Source organism: Propithecus coquereli, unplaced genomic scaffold (assembly GCF_000956105.1).
Source record: "Propithecus coquereli isolate 6110/MARCELLA unplaced genomic scaffold, Pcoq_1.0 Scaffold706, whole genome shotgun sequence".
In the NCBI taxonomy this organism is placed as follows: domain Eukaryota; kingdom Metazoa; phylum Chordata; class Mammalia; order Primates; family Indriidae; genus Propithecus; species Propithecus coquereli.
This window is the reverse complement of record NW_012153130.1, coordinates 703,957-722,216: the sequence shown is the minus strand read 5'-3', so window position 1 is coordinate 722,216 and position 18,260 is coordinate 703,957. Positions and strand designations below refer to the sequence as shown.

The 18,260-nt window shown below is 49.8% G+C and overlaps 1 protein-coding gene across 1 annotated transcript in view; it reads left to right on the top strand.

The window, feature by feature from the left end:
- The window catches only part of USP36 (ubiquitin specific peptidase 36), a 30,739-nt gene that overhangs the window by 809 nt on the left and 11,670 nt on the right, over positions 1–18,260 (top strand). Inside the window, exons 2-11 of the mRNA XM_012661350.1 lie at positions 671–892; positions 4,134–4,244; positions 5,293–5,395; positions 10,586–10,653; positions 11,171–11,241; positions 11,932–12,014; positions 13,057–13,168; positions 15,204–15,344; positions 15,818–15,918; positions 16,786–16,924. Coding sequence (XP_012516804.1) covers positions 671–892; positions 4,134–4,244; positions 5,293–5,395; positions 10,586–10,653; positions 11,171–11,241; positions 11,932–12,014; positions 13,057–13,168; positions 15,204–15,344; positions 15,818–15,918; positions 16,786–16,924 — 1,151 coding nt within the window. The remainder of the gene's footprint in view (positions 1–670; positions 893–4,133; positions 4,245–5,292; positions 5,396–10,585; positions 10,654–11,170; positions 11,242–11,931; positions 12,015–13,056; positions 13,169–15,203; positions 15,345–15,817; positions 15,919–16,785; positions 16,925–18,260) is intronic.

Genomic DNA, 18,260 nt, shown 5'->3' with positions numbered 1-18,260 from the left:
TCTATAGTTTCTGCAGGGGGCTGGTTCTTTTCTGCAGGGAGAATTTGCCTCTACCCTGTCTGTGGTGTAGACTTTCTATAGTTTCTGCAGGGGGCCGGTTCTCTTCAGCAGGGAGAACTTGCCTCTACTCTGTCTTTGGAGTAGACTTTCTGACTTTCTATAGTTTTTGAATACATCTCACTTTTCCTTTATCTTGGTGGCTCACTCCTGAATTTTTTCTTGTACGAAGCCAAGGACCCACTTGGACATTAAGTGGCTCCCAGCATTGGGAGTCACTTTCCTGCATCAGCAGGGAGGAAATCTGTGTACTTGAATGTTCCTTGGAAGTTGCCCCCCTCCCCCAGGTTTAATAGGATTAAAAGTAGGCCTTGGAAATGAGAAACGGCGTGGGCCACGTGTGGGCACAGTACAGTGCGGAGAGTCAGGGCCTGGTTCCTTCAGCTGCCCACTCTGTGTCACGTCCTCCATCCATAGACGGGTCTCAGATTCTAGACCTAAGCAGTCTGGAGGGTCCATGGAATGACTGGGTTTACTCCTGAGCTTTCCCCCTTGATGCTGTATTCTGAGCAACTGCATGCTAAGCACACATATCAGGAATTTATTTTTGTGATCTACCTATGCGTAGACTGATGTTGTCCTCTTTTTTTCCCCATGTCCCTTTATCTCTCAGGCAGCGAGTATGCATACGAGGGCTGTGGTGACGGAGTCCCAGCCCCACAGAAAGTACTCTTCCCCGTGGAGCGCCTGTGTTTGCGGTGGGAGCGGGTCTTCCGCGTTGGTGCGGGACTCCACAACCTTGGCAACACCTGCTTCCTGAACTCTACCATCCAGTGCTTGACCTACACACCGCCGCTGGCCAACTACCTGCTCTCCAGGGAGCACGCTCGCAGCTGTGAGTATGAGTTTGCAGTCGGGGTTGGCTTTGAGTCCTTGGGACTAGACAGCCCACGTGCTTGTGGCACTGCCGTTTTCAGTCTGGATCAAATTCAGGAGTGAAGTTTGTGATGTAGGAGCCAATCAAACCTAAATTCGATTGGTGTCCGCTGCAGCATGGGCCACGAAAGCGAACCAATCGGGTAGGGTCTTGCCCGCCAAACTTTCCTGAAAACAGTCACCTAAACAGAAACAAAGGTTTGCAAAAGATACCTCCAAAATGCGTTTATTCAATTGTTTTATACATCTATTGTATCAGTATATTTTATGTGTGTTATAAAGCATGTGCCAAAGCAAAAATTAAAAATGAGTAAAATAAAGGTGAAATAAAATATAACTAACCAAAAACTGAAGGAAATAGAAAGTCTGAAGGATCAATACACACTGAATGCCACGCTGGGAAAACATTTTTTTTCCTTAGGGCCATGGTGTCTTATTATGAAAATAGAATAAAAACTTCGAAAACAAAACAATCCTTTCTAATATAATGAAAAATTTGTTGTTGACTTCTAGTCATTTAATCCATGTTTTTAGAATTAAATTGTCAATATTAATTGTAACAATAAGAACATCAACAAGTACTATTTCATGAACTAGCTGCAGGTATTTGCCCAGGCTTTGCTGCACGAGGCCCCAGGCTCAAAACCAGTGTGAGTTAAATGCAGCTTACATGGCAGTTAATGTGTTAAAGAAATTAAAGCAGTGATTTAAAATCTTCCATGGAAAAAACACCAAGTGGAGACGATTGTACAGGTATGTTCTATGAAACGTAAGACAGACAAATCATTCCAGTCCTTTACAAACTCTTCTGAAGAATAGAAAGGAGAGAATATTCCCCAGCTCATTCTGTGAGGTTCTTACTACTCGAATAACAAAAATAAACAAGGACAACAGGAGACAGAGAAATTATAATCCCATCTGATTCACGAACATAGATACAAAAATTCTAGGAAAAATGCTAGCAAATGGCACAGTTTTTAAAAAAACTGTAAGCTGCTTGTGTTTACCCTAGGGATGCAAAGATGCAACATCAGAATACCTGTAAACATAATTATGGACGCAGGAGCCTGGCCTGTGGGTTTGCATCCCGACCCTGCCCCTTCATACCTATGAGTCCTCCAGCGTGTTACGTAACCTCTTCTTGCTTCCTGCCCCTCGTCTTCGTCACAGAGTGGTTGTCAGGTTCGAATTCTGTTAAGTGCTTGACATAGTCCTTGGCACACAGTAAGCACAAGTGACTGCTGATACTGCCACCTCAATGAATTACTATTACTGTAGTAACAGATTAAAAGAGAAAGGTCAGCCGGACGTGGTGGTGTATGCTGGTAGTCCCAGCTGTTCAGGAGGCTGAGGCAGGAGGATCGTTTGAGCCCAGGAGTTTGAGGTCTACGGTAATGCCACTGTGCTCTAGCGCAGGCAACAGAGCAGGACTATCTCAAAAAAAAAAAAAAAAAGCCATCATGAAGAAATTTATAAAATTTATGAAAGCAACATAAGCAATAAAGTAATTAGACCTAAATTTAACAAAATATGTGCAGAAAACCTTGACTGAAGAACACTAAATAATAACCTACATAAAAGTAATAAATGAATATGGTTAGAAAGTTGAACGAAAGTCTAAATGAAAAATAAAAGCCTCCTGTTTATGTAAAGGCAATAACATGTATCTCTGAGAAGAATTTTTGTGTAAGTACTAGCATTTTTTGTCTATCTATGGTAAGCAGGCTGCATTCTAGTCCTAGTCCATTATTGATTTTGAGACAGGTCTAAGATTTTGAGTATTATTCAATACTTCTGAGTAATTAGAGCTATTGAGGTGGAAAAAACGGATTTGGGTTGAATTTTGTGTTACGAGATGGGTCTACTTGAAAAGGTAATGCACTGTGATCTAGATAGCATCTTGCAGAATTGAAAACGTATTTGCCCTTTGATCTAGGAATTTATCTTCTAGGTATATACCTTAGAGAAACTCACCCACGTGCACAAGGAGACAGGTATACGGTTGTTCATTGCAGCATGTTTGCGACAGCAGAAAAAAAGGAAAGGCTAAATGCGTGTTAGTAGATACATAAACAAACTGGTTTATATTCACTCGGTGAAATATTCTGGCTGTAAGATTGAAGAAACCTAGAGCTAAGTCTAGCAACATGGATTTTAAAAAAGCAAGTTGCTGAATGGTACATAACTGTGTGGTACAATTTATATAAAGTAAGTCTGTAAACATGCAGCTATGATGCCATTTGTTGTTTGTGGATAGACCCTTGTGTATTAGTACCTAAACATGGGAATAGTAATTGCCTGATTCATGATAGTGGTTACTTTGGATGAAGGAATGTGGAAAATGGAATTGAGGGGGGTGTTCAACTATTGTACTGATGTTTTACTTAAAAAAACACCTAAAATGGAGTAGAGCTGGGTGGTGGTATACTCTTTGTATTTAAAATGTCATAATTTTAAAGGTAAAAGTGTACACTGTCAAGCCTAGTGAGGAACAAGTCATTTGATATATAGCAGGGTTGGCAGACTAATCTGACCACTGCCTGTGTTTGTAAATAAAGTTTTATCGAACACTTCCATGCCCATTTGTTTACATACTGTCTGCTGCGTTTGCTCCCCAGTGGCAAGCTTGCATAGTCGAAACAGAGCCTGTATGTGTAGTCCACAGAGCAGAAAGCATTTACTATCTGGATCTTCACAGGAAAAGTGTTTGAAATCCCTGATAAATAGCAGGGGGATGTTTACTAGTAGCAGTAGAGCAAAGGGTCCCACATTAGAGAAACAAACTAAGGGGCTGTCAGGGAGCCCTAAAATATTTTAGCCAATTGACCATATAATGTAACTTAGAAATTAAAGTAAACATTTTTCCAACCTTCCATTCTGAAAATCAGACGTATTCTTTTTATAAGTAAGTGATACTGTTGAGATTCGGAGAGGACCCTGCACGGGTCATCCACCTTGACTGAGGGTGGCGGTGTGAGATTATTAGGGTTATAGCTTTGGAGGAGTCAAGGCCCCCAGGCATTTCCTTGGTGATCACCACGTGGTGTCAGGAGTCTGGGGTCTCTGGCCAGCCATCCTTTCACAGACCGGTGTGCTCTGACCTGCCTGTGCTGCTCTCTTTGCTGTGTTGGGGTGTGGGCGTCAGCATCGATTCTTTCTTAAGCCCTTGTCTTACGGTGGCTCCTCCTTCCCTGTTGCAGGTCACCAGGGGAGCTTCTGCATGCTGTGTGTCATGCAGAACCACATTGTCCAGGCCTTCGCCAACAGCGGCAACGCTATCAAGCCCGTCTCCTTCATCCGAGACCTGAAAAGTAAGAATCGACCCCTTGAATGCCTGCTAAGTGCTTGCTTGGTAGTAGGTGCTGGCGAGTTGGTGGAAGGGAAAGGAGAGCTGTGAGTGAAGTCCTAGGAATCCTGTGTGCTAAGTGTCTGCATGTGGCGGTGCAGACCAGAGCAATAGTAGTTTGGAGACACGTGGGCTGGCGTCGGTGGGGGAGGCTTTAGTGGGGTGGGTCATGACAGGTAGGTTTTGGCCAGGTGGAGGGCGTTGTCGCGCATTCTGGGCAGGCAGAGAGCTAGGAGGAGGATGGATGAGCAATGTACCAACTCCTTTCTGGACGTTAGCAACAAGTTGTCCTGTGCTGTAAAAGTCTCATTTCCCATTCAGTTGGCAGAAAAGAGAGGTCCATTCTTGGCTTTTGAAACCTGTGTAAATTATAGCACTGTGACATAATTATAATCCATCTGTGTTCTGTATGGGCTCTTGGAGAACTAGTTACTTGGACCTTTTTTATTTTTGGAGACAAGGTCTTGCTCTGTCACCCAGACTAGAGAGCAGTGGTGTCATCACAGCTCACTGCAACCTTAAACTCCTGGGCTCAAATGATGATCCTTCCTCAGACTCGCAGGTAACTGGGACTACAGGCGTGTGCCACTGCGATTGGCTGATTTTTCTATTTTTAGTAGAGACAGGGTCTTGCTCAGGCTGGACTGGAACTCCTGACCTCAAGTGATCCTCCTGTCTCAGCTTCCCTAAGTGCTAGGACTACAGGCATGAGCCACCGCGCCTGGTTATATTTTACATTCTTAAAGGCTTGGTGTTCCTGATGGCATTTGGGCCTTTCTGTGAAGCAGTGAGGGTTCAAGTCTCAGCTCTCACTGAGAAAATAGCGGCTGTGATAAATCACAGCTGGGATACGAGAATTTATGGGGAGCTTTTGTTTTCCTCACTTGCCACTTTGAAAAGGTGCGGGGACTGTCTCGCCCTGCGCCAGCTAGGAATTGACTGGGGGAGGCAGCGGCAGGCTGCTGTAAGAAAAGGCACAAGGTCTTCCCTCCCTTTCTTCCCTCCCTCTTTAGAGATTGCGCGGCATTTCCGCTTTGGGAACCAAGAGGACGCGCACGAGTTTCTGCGGTACACCATCGACGCCATGCAGAAGGCCTGCCTGAACGGCTATGCCAAGTACGTGCCTCGCCTCGGCCACCTTTCCTGCGGGGGTTCCAACATCTTTATGGTGGCAGCGACAGGACATTGTTGTGGAGGCAGCTGGCCCTGCTCCCCTCTGCCCAGCTTCCTCTGGTGAACGCGGCAGATTCTGTGTCTTGGTGTCTGACCTGCAGAAGCCCAGACGGGGTTTCCCTGGCTTCTGGGGAAGGGCTGTCTGCTGGCACGTTCTGGCTCGGGCCTGTCTGGGTGCAGCGGAGTGACAGGAGCTCTGCCTCAGCAGCTCTGTTGAGGGGAAATGCTTTAGCAAATCTCTTTTAGAATGTCAGCTATTGCCGTGGACTTTTCCAGTCTTTTAAACACCACTTCATTATTTTGATACTGAGGATGACGGGGGTAGAAATTATGATGCCTCTATAATATGAGTTAAAAGCATAAAGGAAAATTTGAGGTTAGGAACTTACAATTTTTAAGACTTTACTCTGCCTGGTCCCAATTTCAAATGAAAGCATAGAATGTACGCGTGTGACAGTTGATGCTTTGTGCCACATGGTGTGATGGTTGCCGTCAGGAATTGTTTTTGTGCCATTCCTGGGTTCGTGGGTTCAGACGAAATAAAATGGGAAATGCTCACGATTTCCTGGTTATTGCCTGGGGTTAGAATACTGGAAATACCTTAGACAATGGAGGAAACCTGCCTAGAATGTTCTTTAGAGAAGAAGCTAGTTGAGTTGTAGCAATGAGCGATTGGCATGGGAAAGCAACTGGCTTCAGTAGATGAGATTCTTAGGTAAGTGAGCCTTACAGAATAAAACTTACTTAAGTAACTTGATACACATACAGCTTTTACCGGATTCCTAGAATGCTGCTGCCTCTTCTGAGGGTTTGGTCACCTGTTCTTCCCCTTGTGAAGGGTCCACCTGCCCGTTCGCCTCTGCCCTGAGGGGCTTGAGCCTCCTTTCCTGCCCCCCACTTAACTGAGTAGCTGTTTGCTGAATGCTTCTGCTGCTGGCACTGGGAGTTCAGAGGTTAAAGCCCTGGCCCTTGAGTCTGAGGAGCTGGCGGTGTAACCGGCGAGCACAGGGAAACCCACCAGCGTTGATAGCGCTGTGTGGGAAGCGTCTTGGAGGGGGACTGTGGCAGCCACACCCCAGAGGATCACCTCCCCCAGAGGTGGCTTCCTGGGAGAAGCGGCCCTGAGGCTGAGCGCGGGGGGCTAGGTGAGGAGTGAGGTAGGCGGGAGGGCTGTGGCGTTGCCGGCACCTCCAGGTGGGGTGCAGCGAGTCCACAGAGGGGTTCCCAGCTCTGGGCATGGGGTGCTGCCACCTGGGAACTCCTAGAACAACAACTGACACGTGGGCCCCAGCCCAGGCCAGTGAAGCAGAGTCAGCAGGTGGGAGAAATTCGGGGCGGGGTGCGTGCGTAGGCTTTGGACTTGGCGCTGTGGGGGGAAGAGACAGTGTGTGGCCTGGGCGGCTGGGTAGGCGGTGCTGAGCCAGACGCTGGCACAAGGGTGGGGAAAGGGAGGGAGGCCGAGCGTCAGATGGCCAGGCCTCGCTGGATGCCGGCCCGCGGGAGAGGTGGCCGCTCCCCAAACAGCCGTCCGCAAGAGAGCTTCTGCCGGTCTGTAGTGAAAGGTCACGGGGTGAGAAAAAATAAGACTGTCAGGAGTGGCGAGCCTTTTATAAAGCCAAATGATTCCATTTAGTATGCAGGCGGAAGGACATTTTTGGTTTTTGTTCTGTTCGTGATTTTTGGTATTATTTTGCATCGCGATCAGAGCGTGTTTATAGTATTTCTATTTCATGGAACTTCCCATTGTTTTCTCTGCGGCCTGATATGTAATCAGTGTTGGTGAATGTTCTGAGCACTAGAGATGGTAAATTCTCAGATTATCAGGGTGTGGGTTTTGCTGTGTCTGCGCAGATCTGTCCTGTTGATGTTTTTGTCTCTACCCGTGTGCACGTGCCTCCTTTGTCTGCTCAGTGCTGAGTGATGTGTTGAGCCTGCGGTGACGGGTGTTTCTGTCCCCTTGCACCTTGTGTCGTTTTGCTTTACACAGATGGCTACAGTTGGATGTTTATAACCGCCATGTCTTCATTGAGAATTGTTACTCTTAGCATGACCAAGTGTGTGTCGCATTAATGCCTTTGGCTTGTGTTCTGTGATACTGCGCCCGGCATCGGGACTGCAGCCCTGCCTTGTGAAGGGTCCACCTGCCCCTTCGCCTCTGCCCGTCACTTTGTGAGCGCTTTGTTTCGGGCACTCCTGATGTCTGGTCTTGTTTGTAAGCTGGTTCAACGTCTTGTAACAGGCGAGGCAGAGCCGTGCGTGGAGGCTGAGGCAGGAGGGTCGCTTGAGCCCTGCAGTCGGATGCCGCATTGAGCTGTGATCGCACCACTGCACTCTAGCCTGGGCCACACAGCGAGACTCTGTCTTAAAAAAAACCAACAAAGGCAAATTAAGACCCTTCACGTTTATCGTTAAGACTGCTAAAAAGTTTGCTCCCAGCTGTGTCATATCACTGTGTTTTATGATAATTATATGTAGCGTATTTGCTGTGCTTCTTTATCTGATTTTTTAAATTTTTTTGATGTTTAGGAAGATCTGTATTTCGTTCTGGGGACTATGTTGTCCAGACCTTTGTGAGATGCCCTTGGCCGTGTTTTCTCGACCCTGGTGGTCCGGTCTGTGGGTTTTCAGTGACCTCCTTTCCCATCTCTCCTCCCTCCTCTCTCCCGCTGTTTTAGTTGGCATCGTTCTCTTTCTGTTGGCACGTGCTAGATGACGTCCCTTTCTTGCCCAGTCCCCTGCTTTTGTTTGAGTCTTGGGCTACAGGTAAATCTTCCTGGTGCTTGCCGTCCACCCTCCTGCTGGCACCTCCCGACCCCCCGTGGCTGGGCAAAGCCTGTCCTCTAGAGCAGGAGTCCCCAAACTTTTTGGCACCAGGGACTGGTTTCGTGGAAGATAATTTCTCCATGGATGGGGGTGGGGCAGGGGTGGGGCTGGAGGCGGAGCTCAGGCGGTGATGGTGATGGGGAGTGGCTGTAAATACAGATGAAGCTTCGCTTGCTCGCTTGCCCCTCACCCCCACCACTCACCTGTCGTGCACGGTACCCACTCCCCCCAGGGAGGGATACCAGTCCCTGGCCTGGGAGTTGGGGGATGGGAGTTGGGGAGCACAGCTCTAGAAGATTCCTCTGGGAGGGTGTGTATGTACAGAGTCCCAGCCGGGGGGGGGGTCCGCGGCGTCTCAGCGTGTCTGGTGCTCTTGTGGTCCGTTTGGGCCTTCGTGTTGCCGCCTCCCTCTGCTTTGTGCTTGTTTTCTGGGGAGTGGTTTTCGTCCAGTGCAGTGTTTTGCTGCTGTTCGTTGCCGTTTGCTGGATTTAGACTGCTTTTCGTTGCTGCCGCGGATCTGGCGGTTCTCCAGACCCTTCATCTGAGGGTGCCGCTGTCTCAGCAGAGTGAAGCGACTCTCTTTCAGGGGTGGCTCTTTCTCTGGGGCAGAGGGGTCGGGTGCCTCTCGCAGTTGGGGTTTTTCCAGGACCAAACTGCGTCTCTTGCTCGTCTCCGCCCAGTCTGCTGAGGACGCCCAGCTGCCTTCTCCCTTCTCCCGGACAGCTCGTGCCTTTGCACACTGCCGCCTCAGCCACGTGCTGCGAGTCCCCTGTAGTCGTCCTCTTGGCCACCTCTGCGCCCCTCCTCCTCCCGACTCAGTTGTCCCTACCGCCCTTGTCCCCAAGGCTGGGGTGGGTGTGTCGGGGGAGCTTGCTGGAACCTGATTTTATTTCCCCTCGCGGTGACTTCACGATGGCGCTTCCTCTACTGCAGGCTCTGCCGGGAGTGGCTTCTGGGTGGCTCTGTTTGCTCCGGCTCTCACTGGCGTCGGGACAGCTCAGGGCAGCCTGGATGTCGGCAGCTACCATCACACGCAGCCACCCACGCGTTCCCAGGCTGCTCTGAGATTGCGTTCTTGCTAGTTTTTGGAGTTAAAACATCCCTTTTGAGGAATGGTGGTGATAGTGGATGATGGCAGTTGATTTTTCATCTTCTAACTTTGTAGCATAAAAATTTGGTGGCCCTTTGTTGGTCCTCCAAACATTTTGAGCGCCCACAGTCTGGGAAGCGCTGTGGTCAGCAGTGGCACAGACAGGACGAGAGGCCGTGGGTGTGCGGTCGGCGAGCTCCACAGGGGTGGCGGCGCCATGGCCGTGGGAAGGGCCCTGGGAGCAGCACCACCGAGTACCTGGCTGGGGACGCTGTCCTGGGGGAAGTTGGAGGAAGCAGCCGGGGAGATGGGGCCCAGGAGAGCCTCGGAGGAGGAGGAAGCTTATCTCGGGGTGGGCCACACGGCCTCATTGTGTAGCCGTCTAGTAAAACCACTCCAAAGCCGGCTGGGTTTGTGCCTGGAGGTCTTTGGTGGCTCCGAGCAGAAGACAGTTTCAGAGGAGTGAGTCGGGACCAGATGCAGTGGGTCGCTAGTGAGAATAGGGAGCAGAGACCCGACGTAGCGTATCATTTCCAGACTCTTCCTACCTCATGGCATGAATAGCCACCCAGCGAATACTCAGCGTGGGCGGCACCGAGCACTCAGCAGCTCTGTAGGGCAGGGGGTGTTGGGCACCGAGGCCCAGGGTCACCTGGACCCCAGCTAGTAAACGGTACTGGGGGTTTAAATGCTGGACCGCCTGTCCTGGAGCCCACACCAAGACCCCGTTGTCCTCTGGGGAGAGGTGGAGGCAGGGCTTGTTCTCTCCACCTCTCCTTCTCACCAGGTCAGAGGCTGGTCATGTCAGGGCCAGTCAAGAAGTGGAGGGGGACACGCAGCACCTGGCAGGGTGGGCGGGACAGGCCCCATGGCTCAGGGAGGGGCTTGGGCTCCAGCTCACCCCAGATTTGGGGTGGCACTTTTATTGAGACTGAAAAGAAAAGGTGAGGCTGGGTGAGGGAACAGGTACATTTCCCAGGCCTTTCATTTTCCGTGAAGTGGGTGTGAGTCTGCCAGCTTGGCGGGGACACCTTGTGAAGGTGTGAGGAAGCCGCTGTGGGGGCCTGGGGGTCAGAGCTCCGTGGAGAGACCACCAGACAACGCGGAGCCACTGAGGGTGGAGGATAAGGGAGCCTGGGGACCCGGGGGTCCTGCCGAGCTGGGACAGGCCACCGTGTGGTCTCCTGTGGTTCTCTTGAAGGCTGTTGCCTCCTTTTCAGGTTGGATCGTCAAACACAGGCCACTACCCTGGTCCATCAGATTTTTGGAGGCTATCTCAGATCACGTGGTAAGTGGTGACTTTTTCTCTGTCCCTTCTTACCAGGATTGGGATGTTAACCCAGGAAATCCTAGTCAAGCACAGCCTGGGGCTCTTTCTTAGCTGTGTAGACTTGAGCAGGTCACCAGGGGCTTGAGCCTTGCTTTCCTCTCTGTGAGACCCCTCGCCTGCCGGCCACTTTGCCCAGTTCTAGTAGCCCATGAGTTTGGAGAAAAGCGCTGTGCACGTGGGAAGGGGTGATGGCGTTACTTCTCCTCTCCTCTTCCTCAGTTCCTCCATGCCTCTCTGAGTCCAGCAGCGCGGGGTGGGCCCTGAGGGTGGGAAGGGAAGGCACTGGCACAGATCTTGGGAACTCTGGTGGCAAAGGAGCGTCGTCCAGACACCGGGACTCTCCGGGGGCAGGTGGGATCGTCATCTTTGGCCAAAGCCCAGTTGAGAGTTGGCCTCCCAGGTGTAGGTCTTAGCAGCCGGGGGTGCCCCACTGCTGGGGGCTGCGCCCACCCACTGCCTCCCTTTTGTGTTGCAGTGAAGTGCTCTGTGTGCAAGAGCGTCTCGGACACCTACGACCCCTACTTGGACATCGCGCTGGAGATCCGGGTACAGACCCACTGCTTCCGCCATTCATGTGCACAGTGGGAGAGCGGGGCCGGGGGGTGACACGGGATAGACAGAATGGGAAAGGCACAATATCACAACAGATAGGGGAGAAATACTAGACTCCTGCTGCCTTCCAGAGAGACCATCGCTTTTGCCTAGTTCTCTCCAGCCTTTTTCCTGTTCCCTTGATTTAAAAATTAAAAAAAAGATAAAATTGAGTTTTCTGTCCTAAGGCAACAGTAGGGACAACACTGTCACACTAGGCTTGAGGAAAGTCTGTCACGTGCTGTGGGCGACTGTCGCACAAGTGTGCAGGTTTGGAGCTTGGCGGCTGCGTACCTACATCACCTGGGAGAGCCCTGTGAGGCCAGCGCTGGCGCTCTGGTCCAGCCGGAGTCCGCCGGGGGCTGTCGGCCTTCCCTGGGCCAGTGCAAGCCCCAGAAGTGCCTGACTCGTGGCACACCTCCCGTGGTGGCCTTCCTTATCACTGGAGAAAGGGTCCCGGTCTGGCCCCCTGCTCCTTTGTGGCGGATGTTCCGTATCTCAGAAGGTGGCAGCTAATGGGCGAATTCTGATGCAAGTAAAATTTTGTGATTTGCTGCCTCAGCCTGAAAAAGACCTTAAGTTAGGCATTTCTTGAGTCAGCCTTTTTCTTCTGTTTATCTTACTCCCTGTTTCTGTCCTCCTCAGCAAGCTGCAAACATTGTGCGTGCTCTGGAACTTTTTGTGAAACCAGATGCCCTGAGTGGAGAGAACGCCTACATGTGCGCCAAGTGAGTCCACGTTGCCACAGCAGAGGGTTGAGCCATCCAGAAAGACATAAAATAAGCCACCTCAGCCGGCACTCCTGTGCCTGTCCCCTCAGTGGTGACGGCTGCTCACATTTCCTGAGGAGCCCGTGGGTCAGAAACACAAACCTCTCTATCACACAAATGAAGTGATAGCCATGCTGTTTATAGCTGCCATTTACAGAGTTTTGTCACTGTCCTAAAGATTCTGCAGGTGTTAGCTTGTGAGGTGGGAACTCTTGTTTCCCATTACCCAGGATGGGGAAACTGAGGTACACAGAAGTGCAGCAGCTGGCCAAGGTCACACCAACAAGACGTGGCGGGGCACGGGCTCTCCCAGCTTCTCACTGGGCGGGCCGCTGCAGGGCTGTGCCCAACCACCCGCCGTCCCGCCTCTCGGGACGTTTCCCAGGTGGTACTGCAGTGGTCTCAGACGTTTTTCCATTTCCACAGGGGACTCTCACCTTGTCCTTTCGATGGTTGCACGGTCTTACTGGGTGGGTGTCTCTATAGCTAGGTCATTTCTGAGCTGTAATCACTGCAGAATATTTTCTTAATTCTGCTTGTCGAGTTTCTCGTTTTGTACCCTGTGTTAACCCCCCTTTAGACGCGTTCCCCTTAGCCCTAGACGCTGTGCGTTTCCGCCTCTGTTTCTTCCCCTCTATGCTGTGCTGCCGTCAGTTTCCCACTCGCCTGTTTTATCCATGGGCCACGTCTGCTTTAACTCGCTCTTTCCTGTTATCTCAAAGCATCTTTTCTGCATATTATTTAGTCTTCTGGTTGGTAAAGTACTTTATTTTTGCTTTGTAATCTCCACCTTTTCTCTGGCCTTTGTTTCCCTGCGATAGGTTTCCTTTGCTTACGGCATGTTGATTGTGAGTTTTAGGGGTACAAAGGACACCAATGTCATTTAAGAAGACTCTGCTGTTACAGAGCAGTAGTTGCTGTTACTGACGTAGCATGAAGATAGCATGTAGAGTGCGCTGTCAGAGTATAAACGATACCTTGTCGTTCTCCTTCCTCACAGATGCAAGAAGAAGGTTCCAGCCAGCAAGCGCTTCACCATCCACAGGACATCCAACGTCCTAACCCTCTCCCTCAAGCGCTTCGCCAACTTCAGTGGGGGGAAGATTACCAAGGTGAGTGTTCAGGGCAGTAGCCCAGGCTGCTCCGTGGGCCACGGTTTGTATCAGAATCATGTGGCTTGCTCTTTAAAAATACACACTTCTGGCTCTCCCCCAGAGCCAGTGAATGCAAATCTCTGGAGGACATGGCCCAGGAATCTGCATTTTTTCAGATCCCTGGATGACTGATAGGCATAGTCAGGTTTGAGAACCACCGTCTTGCTGGATTTTCCCCAACGTACCTATACCTGGGGGTCCCGACGTGGAAGGTCAGGGTTTTCCAAGCGGGTGTGGCAAGCCCTGGACCGTGTAGCTCTGTCGGCTTTACGTCCAGAGCAGGCGCAAGTGCGTGCCGTGGCTGTCGTGGACTGTGGAGCAGAAAAGCTACTGTTTGCACGATGGCATTTCAGTAAAGGATGTCTGTTCCATAAAAACTTGGTTCTCTTCTTACAGCCTGCTTATGTGGTTTGGAGCCAGGCACTTGCCTGTGCCTCAGTTTCCTTAGTAGCAGTGGGAGGGGCTTGTTTAGATCAGTGTTTCCCAAATGTGTCTGCAGGGTGTTTACGTTGTATAGTCACGTGTGATTCATGACTGGGATGTATTCTGAGAAGTGTGTCGTTAGGCGATTTTGTGGGGACGTTATGGAGTGCACTTACACAAACCTAGACGGTAGGGCCCATGACACAGGTGGGCTACGTGGTATGGCCTGTCGCTCCCAGGCTGCAAACCTGTACATGTTACTGTCCCAAATACTGTAGGCAGTTGTAACACAGTGTTAAGTATTTGTGCATGTAAACATACCTAAACATAGAAAAAGAACAGTAAAAATGCAGTGTTGGCCGGGTGCAGTGGCTCACGCCTGTAATCCTAGCACTCTGGGAGGCTGAGGCGGGTGGATTGTTTGAGCTCAGGAGTTCGAAACCAGCCTGAGCAAGAGAGAGACCCCGTCTCTGCTAAAAATAGAAAATAAATTAATCAGCCAACTAAGAAAAATATATAGAAAAAATTAGCCGGGCATGGTGGCGCATGCCTGTAGTCCCAGCTACTCGGGAGGCTGAGGCAGGAGGATCACTTGAGCCCAGGAGTGTGAGGTTGCTGTGAGCTAGGCTGACGCCAGGGCACTCACTCTAGCCCAGGCAAGAGTGAGACTCTGTCTCAAAAAAAAAAAAATGCAGTGTTATAATTTTATTGGGCCACTGTTGTTTATACAGCCTGTTGTTGACCGAAACGTCTTCATGTGGTACATGACTGCGTGAAGTTCAAGAACAGGCAAACGTGATCAATGGTGACAGAAACAGCAGTGGACAGCGGCAGTGACTGGGCCACAAGGGAATTTTCTTTAAGTTGACTGGAGAGTGGGTTCCTTCATTGTGCACTTAGCAAAACTCATTGAACTGAGTACCTAAGATCTCTGCATTTCTGCAAATTCTACTTGTTTTTTAAAAACGGATCTATATGTGTAGGCGTAAATGCAAATATGTCTCCTATCATTCAAAGACAACTTTTAAAGATATATTTTCCTACCAAAAATTGTAAGTTTGGGGAATAAATAAATTTTGATATGACCTTGACCATTGTTCTGACTCAGTTCATAAAAACTCAACTTACTGTAGAAATCGACTGTGTTGATTCAGCACCTTTGTGTCCGAAGACCTGAACCCCAGCATTCTCTCCCTGTCCTCCCACCAGCAAGGCTCCCATAGCATAGAGGGAGCAAAAACAAGTGAATTCTTCTCATTTTATGTTGGGAGCCAGTTAGTGGGAGAACTAATGTAGATGTGTGACAGAGACAAGAATGGGTCATAAAGCGTTCGATGGGACAGTACAGTACAGTTTCCCACAGGTCTGTTGGAAAAGACTCACTTCTCAGCATCGTGTTTTGTAATCACTGCCCGGGGTGCTCCCGCCACAGCAGCGCCCCGTGCCCGGTCGCCGCAGATTGTTGAAGTCCAGCTAAACTGGGCATTTTGTGTGGCTGTGGATGGAGGGGGGGTTGACTCTTACTCACAGAGATGAATTTTATTTGCCTTTTCCTTGACTTTTCAAACAGGATGTGGGCTATCCAGAATTCCTGAACATCCGTCCATACATGTCCCAGAATAGTGGTGAGCCTGTCACGTATGGGCTCTACGCCGTCCTGGTCCACTCGGGCTACAGCTGCCACGCCGGGCACTATTACTGCTACGTGAAGGTGAGAGGCTGAGTGTGCGGCGCCCGTGCGAGCCTGCCTCTGCAGAGCGCTTCCTCTGCGGGAAGCGCGATGTTCCGTAGTTGCATCCGGGTTCTGGAATCTGTAGTGTTCTTGGACTCGTCGTGAGACACTGGAGAGTAGCTCCTCTGGGGCCTCCAGAACCCTAAGGACAGCTTGGCGAAAGCTGAGTCTTGGCGGGAGATGCCGCGGTGATGAGACTGCCCTAAATTTCCTTTAAGGACAGTTCACATCTGTTGGGGCATTAGGAGGGAACAGGGGCTCAGAGCACACTTTGGGGTCATGTTCAGAGTTATGCGAGTATTACACATTTTAATAGGAAATCTCTATTGGTTAATTAGCACATGCGCATAGTAGCAACTGACAGCAGATTTTTTATTCCCTTTTTAAAAAGTGAGGATTATGGGATGTCTGTTGATTGTCTCGTTTTTCTGCAACACCCTCTGCTGCTTCAGGCAAGCAACGGACAGTGGTACCAGATGAATGATTCCTTGGTCCATTCCAGCAACGTCAAGGTGGTTCTGAACCAGCAGGCCTATGTGCTGTTCTACCTGCGGTAATGAACTCACGCCCTCCCCAGATCAGCTCGCTCCTTTTCTTGTTCTTTTCTTTCACCAGTGGGCCTCTCTAGCCTTGTTCTGTCTAGAGGTGATTGGGAATGCCACAGCAGGGAAGGCAGTGGGCAGATGCCGCCTCCCTCCCCAGCCATGCACAGTGGAGAGTGTCCTCTGGGAAGGACCCTTTCTAGACCAAATCTACCTGGTTGAGTTGAAGCCACGGCCTCAGGGAAGGGTCAAGACAGGATTCCGTCTGCCCCCACGTTGATGCCACTTTGAATGTAACTGGGAAAGTGTCCCTGAAGTAGCTGTGTCGCCTTTAGATGGCCACCAGCTAGTGCACCCATCCTCTGCAGGGTCCTCTGCGGGGAAGCAGTCCCTGCGGGCAGGGAAGCAAGTTGGTGGTGGGGGGCTGCAGCACAGCACCTTCGGGAGGGGCCTCCCTTCGGGCTGGTTGTCACCAACCTAGAGGTTGGAGGACGTGGCAGACGAGGCATTTTTGCTGTTTCTCACAACTTGGCTGAGTTTGGAGGAAGCGTCTGAAAGGTCTCTCGCTTTCTGGCACGTCGAGAATGTCATGTTGGAAGAACTCGGGCTGTAATTTGCTCTGTGCTGTGCTTGTTTGGAGCAGATACCTGAGGCTCGCTGTAACTGCTCGAAGCGGTGGCAGGACAAGGGGGCATTCCGGGAAGCGGGTTCGGTGGTCCGGTTTCCCTCGGGCCGTTTCTGCCTTCGCCCTGCCTTTTCAAAAAATGTCATTGTAACCTTGGCTTTAACTTACTCTGGTTCTTTCTCCCCTTCCATTTCTGTGATGCCTGTATAGTTTAGTAAGAGGATTTCCCTGACTTGTTTTCTTCCTTTGACAGAATTCCAGGGTCTAAGAAAAGTCCCGAGGGCCCCATCTCCAGAACGGTCCACTCCCTTCCCAGACGCCCCAGCATGGTTCCAGATCACACCAAGAAGAATGTTGGCAACGGGATTGTTTCCTCCCCGCTGACGGGAAAGGTACTTGTTTAAAATGACCAAGGCTGGTGCAGTGGCCTTTGAGCTCCTCTGCAGACCCCTGCATGCTGGGGAGCTTGCCTGCAGTGGGAGAACTTTGCAGGCAGTTTGTGCTATTTTAGTCAATGTTATTTCCTAAATTGGTCATCAGCTGACATTGGGTATAGAGAAAGAGAGGACAGTGATGAGAAAACCTGACCCAGGAAATTAAAATTATAATTGACAGATATGTCCTGCTCCTTGGACCAGCTGCCATTCAGAAGTGCCATGACAGGTTTGCCAAGCAACTCTTAACCCTAAGCATCTGGGAAAAATGTCCTCACATTTTAACACAGAAAACATGAGTAGTTTCTACCAGTGTTAATGTCCTGATTTTGGTACTTAGGCTGTGGTTATGTAAGACAATGTCTTTGTTCTTAGACAGTGCACACAGGCATGTTTAGGGAGGGGAAAAGGACATCATGTCTGCACTTGGATGGTTCAGAAATGTAGTGTGTGGTGGTACGTGCACTCGTGTTCATGCATGCATACACACAGGTATTATACATACCCATCTATGTGGAGAGAAAACAATGAAGCTTTTGTAGGAAAATGTTAACAATTGGGAAATACGCTCAAAGTTATCTTTGTGTGCTAAGACGGCTAAGAACTCAGTTTTATTAGCAGAGTGGTGAGCAGTTTCCTCATTATAACACGATTGATCATTTAAAGCTTGGTGGATCCTCTCGATGACTTTCTGTGCGATCCTCTTCAGACTGAAGAGCTGAACCCCACACAGGCAGTCAGAGCCTCTTACAGTCTGCAGGGGTTTTAGTCATTTACATAAATCTATTTCCCTTCCACCGTCAAAGAAAATAGAAGCTGAAATTAGAAGCACTGAAATCGAAGTAACAATTAAAAAATACATGATCCAATTGCAAAGTTGCTGGTCACTACAGCCCAGACTAGGAAGTTAGGAGGCCTCACTCGCTGCAGGAGCTCTGAGGGGCGGAGCCTCCTGCCCAGGGGTGAAGCTGGGCTCACCAAGAGTGTCCCCCATGTCAGGCACCCCTGCAAGGCTGCCTCCCTGATCATCAGCAGTTTTATTACAAAAACAGTTTTCCACATACAGTGCAACTAGATAAAAGTCATTTTAAGTAATAGTGTACAAGTTCCATTGTATATGTAAATATTCAACAAATGAAGGCGTTTTGCAGCGCAGTAGAAAGATGGATTCTTTTTAGAAAACAATGTTAATAAAGAAGAAACTATTATAAAATATAGGGGGGAAAAAGAGAAAGAACTCACAAGAAAATAGAAGTGAGTTCTCAGTAAACCTATGGAAGAGGGAAGACTTCAT